The sequence below is a fragment of the Cajanus cajan genome, chromosome 5, assembly GCF_000230855.2.
Source record: "Cajanus cajan strain Asha chromosome 5, NIPB_CcT2T_4, whole genome shotgun sequence".
Lineage (NCBI taxonomy): Eukaryota > Viridiplantae > Streptophyta > Magnoliopsida > Fabales > Fabaceae > Cajanus > Cajanus cajan.
The window spans coordinates 5,150,326-5,160,278 of NC_138521.1; the positions used below are offsets into that span (position 1 = coordinate 5,150,326).

The 9,953-nt window shown below is 28.9% G+C and overlaps 1 protein-coding gene across 1 annotated transcript; it reads left to right on the forward strand.

Annotated features, from left to right (window-relative positions):
* Window positions 1-6,809: 6,809 nt before the first annotated feature.
* On the forward strand, window positions 6,810-8,744 carry LOC109802044 (uncharacterized). Its single transcript, XM_020363247.3, has one exon. The coding sequence runs from the start codon at window positions 7,504-7,506 to the stop codon at window positions 8,533-8,535; it is 1,032 nt and encodes a 343-aa protein (XP_020218836.2). The 5' UTR covers window positions 6,810-7,503; the 3' UTR covers window positions 8,536-8,744.
* The last annotated feature ends 1,209 nt before the right edge of the window (window positions 8,745-9,953 follow it).

The window sequence follows — 9,953 nt, forward strand, 5'->3', positions numbered from 1 at the left end:
TAACCTATGATTATTTTTATTCATAATAATTATTAAGGTGTTCATCTTTTATCTTGTTTAATTATTTTATAATAATTGTCATATTTATTTATATCATTGGTATTCTTAATATATTCTTTTTACGTAAATATATTTATTGTAAATATAGTTATAATCAACTATGATATAGTTGTGATATCTTGGACTCTTGTTGTTATTTATTCATGTATTTATGAAGATAAATATTGTTCTATGGCCATAGAAGATAAAGTTTGAATTATTTGTAGCTGGAGGTTTGACCTTGGGGATTTAAATGAGTAAGGAATGAAGGTGAGATATCCTATTGTTGGTTAAGGTGAAATATCCTTTTGTTGGTTGGTGTTATGATGATGCTCATTTATCCTGACTAGTCACTACAAGTATAATTCAAATTTTATTGTATCATAAAAATCTAATATATGATCTGTATATATATTATATATATATATATATATATATATATATATATATAATATTGATTATAAATAATTTTGTGTATTCTTTTGAATTATTGTATTTATTGGATATTGTTCTTACTCCTCTTTTTTTTTTATTTTTTAAAATTAAATATATTATAAAATAGATGGATCTACCGGCCATACCAGGTCCTTTTACAGTTGTTATTACTGTTGTCCTACTTGGGAGAAATTGGAATATGGAGGCTATTTGATGGATCTGTTATAATGTCAACCATATTATTTCAGTTGTAATTTTTTTCCACTATCTATGTAAATATTGTAATAGAAGGGAAAGAAAGAAATAATGTATAAAATAGTACGTTATTGTAACTTTTTAGAACGATATGTCATGTAATAATTTTATAAAATATTCTTTTTCTTTATCTTTATCTTCATTGAAAAAAAATATTGTTAATGATATAATTGCAAAAATATTATATAAAGAAATATATAATTATTATTATTTAAATCGGGCGTTACATTGTGGAGTTTTGGTACAGGTTTCTCTTTTGATTATTTCATTTGCCACATTTTTCTTTTATTTACACTGTGAATATGGCTATTTAATTTGTATCTGTTATTTGCTTTTTTCCAAGATTTTTCTTTTCTTTGATGCGGATCTTTGAATGTAGTGGTTACCTCCATTTCATTTTCTTTACTGCAGTATTTGCTTTTTTGTTTTTTTTTTTTTTTTGTTTTTTGTTTTTATCCATGTTATTAATGTTTTGTGACAAGGATTTGTTTTACCACAATGTTTATAGAAAAAGCTAGCCCGGTGAAATAATAAAAGTGGCTCCTAATTAAAAAAAAAAACATATTATATAGGTTTGAGTTATACTTCTTTTATATTTAACTAATCATAATAACAAAATATATAAGATATTTATTAATCTTGAAATAAGTAATAAATGAAATCCAGTGTGTATACATGCACAAAACAGTGATAAAAATTTTAAAAAGAATTAATTGAATGTTTTTTTAACGCTTAAATTTTTTAAACATAAGTTGTGGCAATTTTATTATTATGACTTTTTTAAAAAGGATAATTTATTTTAAAAATTTTAAAATAAAGTATTTTGGATTTAAAAATACAAGTTGTGACAACTTGTTATCTTAAAATCTTTTCAAGTTAAAAATATAAAACTTACATCATAAATATTAAAAAAAATATATCACTTCAACATTTTAATAAAATATTTAAATTTATCATAACAAAAATTATATTTGAAAAATGATTAATTAGATGTGGCACCTTTTTAATCTTTGAGTTTTAAAATAAAAGTTATGACAATTTGATACCTTTTAACTTTTCAAAAGTGGAAATATTAAACTAAGATTATATCTCTATACCATAATAAATATAATGGTAATAATTATAATCAAAATTAAATATTTTAATAAATTGACTTTGGTACATAGGACCAGGAAATCTTTCCCGTCAATCAAAAAAAATATTATTTCATTTCTTACATCAATAATAATAATAATAAATAATTTTAGTATTCATTAAAGTAAAATAAATGCATTTGTTAAATAAAATACATTTGATTATTATAGTCAATTTTGATTAATTTGTGATGAGATAAATATTTTAAAAAGTTATAATAGTTTGCTTAATTAATTAGAAGTAACACTCTTTATGATGAGTGTTATAAGATATTAATACCTTCCTTGTACGTAATCGATTTCCGAACTCGATCTGATTTCGTAGACTATTTTTTATTTTATGATTTTTTCAATATTTTTCCTTTAAAATAAATATTTATAGCAACTCCCTATTTTTTAATATATTTTTGTCATCACGTTGCGACCTTGGTTATTACAACCATCTACTTCACCATACTTCTCTTATTGTTAAAACTCTTAAGATAAGAGGAGGATACATTTATCATGATTTTAAAAGATACTTATAACTATAGTTGTTTGATGAGTGTCCTTAACCTCACTTTGTTTGTTTGTTTTATGTTAGCTAATGTTAATATATATATATTATTTAACTGCTTTTAACATCTAATATATGTTGTTTGTGTATTCTTTTTAATTCATTTTAATATGTTAATTTTTGTTTGCAAATACTTTATTTAAATTTTTGTTTCTAGTTATATAAAAGGATGCTAAATTCATTTAAATTATTTCTATAAATAATATTATAATATATTAGTTGTTTATATTATGTTCTTTTTACTTATTTATAGTAATAAAAAAATTTCCGTAACCTACATAGTATTATGTGTGTGTAGTTTAAAGCTAATAATAATAATAGTTAATATTTTTTTTTGTAAAGAAAACATTACAAAGATAGTCACAATAATGATTGAACCTAGGTCCTCATACTTCTAACTACCCCAACCTCTGGTCATAATAATAGTTAATATAGTAGTAAGTATTATTTTGAAATTCATTATAATTAGTAAATTTTTATAATGATTTTTTATTAATTAATATAATCATATATGCATAGTAAAAATTTGAGTTCATTTATAGTTGGAGATTTAATCTCAAGAATTTAAATGAATATATATATATTTGATTGAGGTGAGATATCTTTGTACTATCAAAATCATGGTAAAATTTATTAATCTCAACTAGTCACTACAAATTAATAATTAAAATCTCTCCATGGAGTAGGAGTTAATAATAATAATAATAATAATAATAATAATAATAATAATATGTATATATATAAAGAAATATAGAATTATGATTATATTTTAGTTACTTAATTATTTATTTGATTATATGATTGATCTTCTTCCTTTTTTGTGTTTTTGTCTATTTGGGTTATTTTTTTGTTTGTTTTAAAAAAGTATTAAAAATTGATTATATAGATGTATTCATCCAATATTGGACCTTTAACCACTTTGGTACATGCCATTTTTCCTTAGTATATAATGGACAGTTGAGACACAAAATAATATAGTCACCTTCCATGGATAAGGTTCCTCGCTTCCTTGATGGTCCTATAAGCATCACTTCATTCTTCTTCCAACAAACCACGTCAACCCACTATATAATATATAACATCTATTATTGTAAAATAACATAACAAATATAAAGGGGGCTTGTGAATAGCAATTAAATAATAAAAAAAAAGATCCTTCTTTCTTTTGTGAGCAGGTTGTAAAAATACTAGTAAATATGACTCGTAATTATATCTATGTATCATAAATAAACTTATCCTTTTTTATCTCCAATTACATGGTATTATAGGTTGTGTAATTTGAATAATTTCTTATATACTATTTATTTATTTTAATAATTAAATAATCGTAAGTCATATTTTTCTTTAAAAAAAAAAAAAGAAAAGGTGTTACAGTATCAGCACCAATATCTATACTTACATGATCAACTTAGAAGTATACATATAAACAATACAATCCTACTCTAGTTTTAATTTTTTTTTTCTTTTGTGTATATGTGTGCCTATGAGAGGGGGTTTACAACTAATAATTGGAATTTACCAATAGACATGGTGGTTAAATATATAGGAGGCTCCCCCATTTGAATGAAATGAGTTTCATTCAAATAAAACAACACATATTCAAATAAATCACAATGTATTCGAATAAAATACCCTTCCATTTAAATAAAATGTCCTCCATTTGAATAAAAGAAGATTATGCCCTTCCATTCAAATAAAACAACACTCATTTGAATAAATCACCATGTATTTAAATAAAATGTCCTCCCATTCAGGTAAAATGTCCTCCATTTGGATAAAATAAGATTTTTTACTCATGGTTTCATTCATTTGAATATGAAACCATGTATTTGAATACAATGTTTCTTATCTCTTGTATATTTAAATGAGAGATAGATGTGAAAGTTGGTGACAGAGATATGACTTATGAGGATAAAAGTGTAAAAATAAATATTTATCAAAATCTCTTCCCTATTTCACTTGCTTTTTAGGGAGCAATTTACAATGGTGGGTTTCACGATTGTAAAATTCTTCTCCAATACATTTCTTATAAAACAATTCGACTACTTTATTTCGTCACACGTATTTCTTCGCTCTCTCTAGCATTTCTTCATGGTTTCTATCATACCAAACACATTGAAAATGTCTCTAAATCAAACATGTTTAACTATGAAGTTCTTTTGTAATGAATTACTAAAATGTAGATGCATCTTAGTGATATAGGTAATACAAATTAATTCTTTTAAATCATCCTTAATTGTAAAGTCTCACACCTATATAAATTTTTAAATATCTCTTATCTTAATGTGTCTAGGTTATTACAAGCCTTTTTGAATGTGACATGTGTCATCCAAACCTATGTGAACATGATACATGTCATCCTAACATCTATGAGTATAACACGAGTTATCCAAATCTATTAATGATTCCACAAATGTATTGTTATATGATATGATATGGTAAATGCTAATTTTAACAAAATATATTATGATGAACATTGATCGATTATTTTGTAGATAATTTATGATATTAATCAAAATTATCTTATTTAAAAAAATATATTTTTACATGCGTATATTTTTATCATATAGTTAATTATATAATTTCAAATTTTAGATATATTAATATGTTTTAACATAATTATTATAATAAAAATAAATAAAAAATGACAATGATTTGTACACTATAAATGTTAATTATCTCAAAATATATTATAATTAATATTAATTGATTATTTTATAATATAATATATATATTATTAAATTCATTTATTGTATCGTTAATATTTATAAATATTTGTAGAATCAAAACACTTATTATATTTATGTATTTTATTTAAATAAAAGATAAAATATAAAATAATTATAAGTGATAAATAACCAAAAGTATAAAGATACAATGTTACAAAAAAAGTAACCACTTACTAGTATCGAGAAATTTGGTTGATTTGTGAAGATAAGAGTATCAATGAGTCAAAACTAAAATAAGTTAAAGTCATTTTTATAATTAAATAAACAGAGTGATTATGATATTAAAGAAAAAAAACTGACTGTTAAATAGAAACTAAAATTTGATATCTCCTTTATATAGTTATAAATAATACGTAATAACTTATGTAAATATAGTATGTATCATCTAAATTTATGTGAATATGAGATGTGTGTGTTATTCGAACTTGTTTATAGTTTCATATATATATACGATATGATATATGATATATATTTATATGATGATATTGAATTAGTGAAAAATAAACTAATCCAAATTGCATACCCCGATTCTATTTTTTTTTTCTCTCCCTTTAGATCTCAATCTTTCACCAAGAACCTTATCCATTCATCTTTGCATATGTTAATAAATAATATAATAAATAAATAAATAAATAAATAAATAACTCAATTCATTTGTATCCGTCATATGTAGAATTTTTTACGTAAATAATTTAAAAAAAAATTAGAAAAATAGTATCTTTTACACTTTATTTACATAACTAGCACTGATTATTGTTACATTCAGAATTCGGTTCCTGAGAAACCGAATTCTGAGCTTCAATTTTTTTTTTGTGATCAGAATTCAGTTCTTGAAGAACCGAATTCTAAGTTGTTTTCAATTTTTTTTTTTTTGCGTTTGTAGCCTAGTGTGCGCGAATCTTAGAAGTGAAACATTCTGTTCCGGAAGCAGAACGGCCCGTTCTACTTAAGTACATAAAGTGTTATTTTTAAAATTGGAACAGGCGAAGAACGGGTCGTTCCAATTTCAAAAATAATACTCTATGTGCTTAAGCAGAACGGGTCATTCTGCTTCCAGAATGGTCCGTTCCACTTCCAAGATTCTCTTAGACTGGGCCATAAACGCAAAAAAAAAAAAAAAAATTAAAAATAACTCAGAGTTCGGTTCTTCGAGAACCGAATTCTGATCACAAAAAAGAAAAAAGAAAATTTGAAGTTCAGAATTCGATTCCCACGAGAACCGAATTCTGAGTGTGAACAATAATCAGTGCTAGTTGGGTAAATAAAGTGTAATCTATTTTGGTAATTTTTTTTAAAAAAATTCTATTTACGTTAAAAATTCTCACATGTAAGTTTGATCTGGATCGTCTACAGTTTATTTCTGAACTGCATAAATCCTCACCAATTGTAGTCTTTTAAATTATATAAAGTATGAAAACTAAGTAAAGACAGTCAGATCACATACACAAATCATATTGTTCCCACATGATCTGACAAAGGCAGGATCAGATGCAGTCACATGGTACGCGTAACAGGGGAACCAAGCTCGAGCCAGCACTGGATAAGGATTGCCACGTCACACTAACTTTCTCGGACAACACTCCATCTGACAAACCAACAACAAAAACAAAAACACTCTAACAAACTAACACATGCCCCTAATCCTTAACCGACACGTGTAGTCCCTCCTCCTTCTCGCGCCTTCAAATCCACCTCTCATTCCGGTTACCTTTCTCTCTCTCTCTCTCTCTCACTCACTGTTTAGATGCTCTGAACTTTTATCTATATATGCCACTCTGATGACGATGGGTGTCTCCAATTTTCCGGCAACCGTCAAACTTTTCATCGCCGGCGCCGATGCTTATGCGCTTACCGGTATGAACCGTTTGCGACACCCCCTGTGTTGATTTAGAAATGCTAGATCTATTCATCGTATCACACGTTCGATCCAAAACCTGGTTCCACAAGAGGAAAAAAACCCACCCACTTCGTTCCCATAAACCCTAGGGATATTTCCCTTCCAATCTCGTAACACTCGATTGTAGTTTGCGAATTGTACAGCTAGAATTTCTTTTCTGTTTAATTTTAATATTTTCTTTGCCGGGTTTTCAAAGATTGTACAGTTAGGGTTCTAGATGGTGAGGGTTGTTGGAGGTTGCTTTTGAAGGAAAAATCAGATTTTGATTCTGGGTTTTTGTTGGGGTGGTGGAGAACGAGGTTTTGTAAAAGGCCGTCATTTTGGTTGCAACGTTAAGGATTTTAGGTTTTTACAACCGCAATTGTAACCGCATCAGCTGAGTGTATCTAAAATATAGAGCAAAAGAACGCGTTGAAACTGTGGCTGCAATTTAAAACCTTGGTGTAGAAAGTGTGGAAGATGAGCATGAGTGTGGCTGAGGATGAATCTGGTGAAGAGGTTCATGTTCCGGGGGAGATTGATTGGCAAATGCTTGATAAGTCTAAGTTTTTCTTCCTTGGTGCTGCACTTTTCTCTGGGGTTTCTGCAACCTTATACCCTGTTGTTGTGTTGAAGACAAGGCAGCAAGTGGCTCAGTCTCAAGTTTCCTGCATCAACACTGCATTTTCACTGATTAGGGGTGAGGGTTTTAGGGCATTGTACCGTGGATTTGGGACTTCATTGATGGGTACAATCCCTGCTAGGGCTCTTTACATGGCTGCATTAGAGGTTACCAAGAGCAATGTTGGCACTGCCACTGTTAGGTTTGGGCTTGCTGAGCCCACTGCAGCTGCAGTGGCTAATGCAGCTGCTGGCCTGAGTGCTGCAATGGCAGCTCAGCTTGTGTGGACCCCTGTTGATGTTGTGAGCCAGAGGCTGATGGTTCAAGGTGGTTGTGATTCCACAAACCCTAAGGCTTCAGGTCTTAGGTACATCAATGGGATTGATGCCTTCAGGAAGATTTTGAGCAGTGATGGTCTAAGGGGCTTGTATAGGGGTTTTGGGATCTCAATTTTGACCTATGCCCCTTCAAATGCAGTTTGGTGGGCTTCATATTCTGTTGCACAAAGAATGGTTTGGGGTGGAGTTGGGTACTACTTGTGCAAGGGAAGTGATAATACTACTACTGCATTGAAGCCTGATACAAAGACTGTGATGGCAGTTCAGGGAGTCAGTGCAGCTGTGGCTGGTGGCATGTCTGCTTTGATCACCATGCCACTGGACACCATCAAGACAAGACTGCAGGTCTTGGACAGCGATGACAACGGCAGCCGGCGAGGGCCGACGGTTATGCAGACGGTGAGGAGTTTGGTTAGGGAAGGGGGTTGGATGGCCTGCTATAGAGGATTGGGACCTAGATGGGCTTCAATGTCAATGTCTGCAACAACTATGATCACAACTTATGAGTTCCTCAAAAGGCTTTCCTCCAAGAATCAAGAGGTTTTGACATGATGGTTAGGCTTATAATGACAGCTAAAAGGATAAACAAAGAGAGGAAGTTCTTTGATCTTTCCCTTTCCTCCGTTCTTTGCTAGTTTATCTGTTCTTATCTTTTCTTCGCTTGTCAATGTTGTTTCTTCTCTTTTGGCTTGCCTGAATTATGACTGCTTGATCAGTGCAAGTCATTTCAGGTTCTTACATAAATAAAAAGTCTTTTAACACATCTATGTTTCTTAGTCAATAGTCACCATAGAAATTATGCATAGGCTTCTTGTTTGTTCGGAGGTTTGATTTGATAATTATGAATCACTCTGGTTTCCAAATTGAATAGCATGTACTAGCTGACTTTGCAACTCTGAAAACACAAGAATCATGTTGATTTCAACTCGAGTCTTGTTTGTGATCTACTGAAAACTTTTCAAACCAAAAAGAAAAAAGTGTTGAGTTGAGCATAGCAGTCACATGAGCATTCAAGAATCTTCCATGTATTTTTCTACTGATATTATCTTTTGTGTAGATCTACGCAAGTTAATAAGAAGTGGGAACAACTTTTATGCATTTATTTTATCTGCATCTAGGTTTGGTTTGTAGTGGATAGCTTTAATCCAATGGTGGGGCTACCATTACCATTACCAACATATATGTTGAGTGGTGGGCCTGGGAGTTGGCCCATTTATGAAAGTTGAAATTCCTTATTTACCCACTGCTAAATAAATGAAATTACTATTGCCTCTTCGCAAACGTCATTGTACTCTAGAATCTTGAATGGATTTAAGTTATTATTTTATTGAGGTTTAGCCCCATAAGTTTTCATCAAAAAAGACAGCTTATAAATCATTTCATTTTTATATCTACACGCGGTGTTAAAAAATATAAATATCTTCCATTTATTAATTAATTCAACATTTAATATGAATTGAAATAATACTCAAATTAGTTCGTTTTCTTGTTTTGATACGTGTTTTGGATTCCGCTTCTTTGATTTCTATCTATTTTTTTTATGAGCTTTGGAATATAATAAAGTGGTAGATTCTTTACGAGAAGAATCCATGTATCTTGCAAGATAACTAATTGAAATAACCGTCATATATATGTACGTGTCACTTGCCCAAAAAAGAGTGATTTTTAATGTCATTTTAAAAAAATTGACTTTATATATTAGTTATGATTTGGACTTGTAAAAAGAAAGTAGTGATAAGAAGGTGGGTAGGTAACCCCTTGAATAAAATAAATGAAACTCTTACCAATAATGTATAAATAAATGGACAGTGCACCAAAATATAAAATGCATTCAATAAATAAGTGTAACTTGTTTAGCGTTTTATAATAAAATATTGTCATGATATTGAAAACTTATACTATAAATTATATTATCTCCTTTAAGCATTGTTGATGTTGATATTATATTGTCTTTCCTTTTTATATAGGAA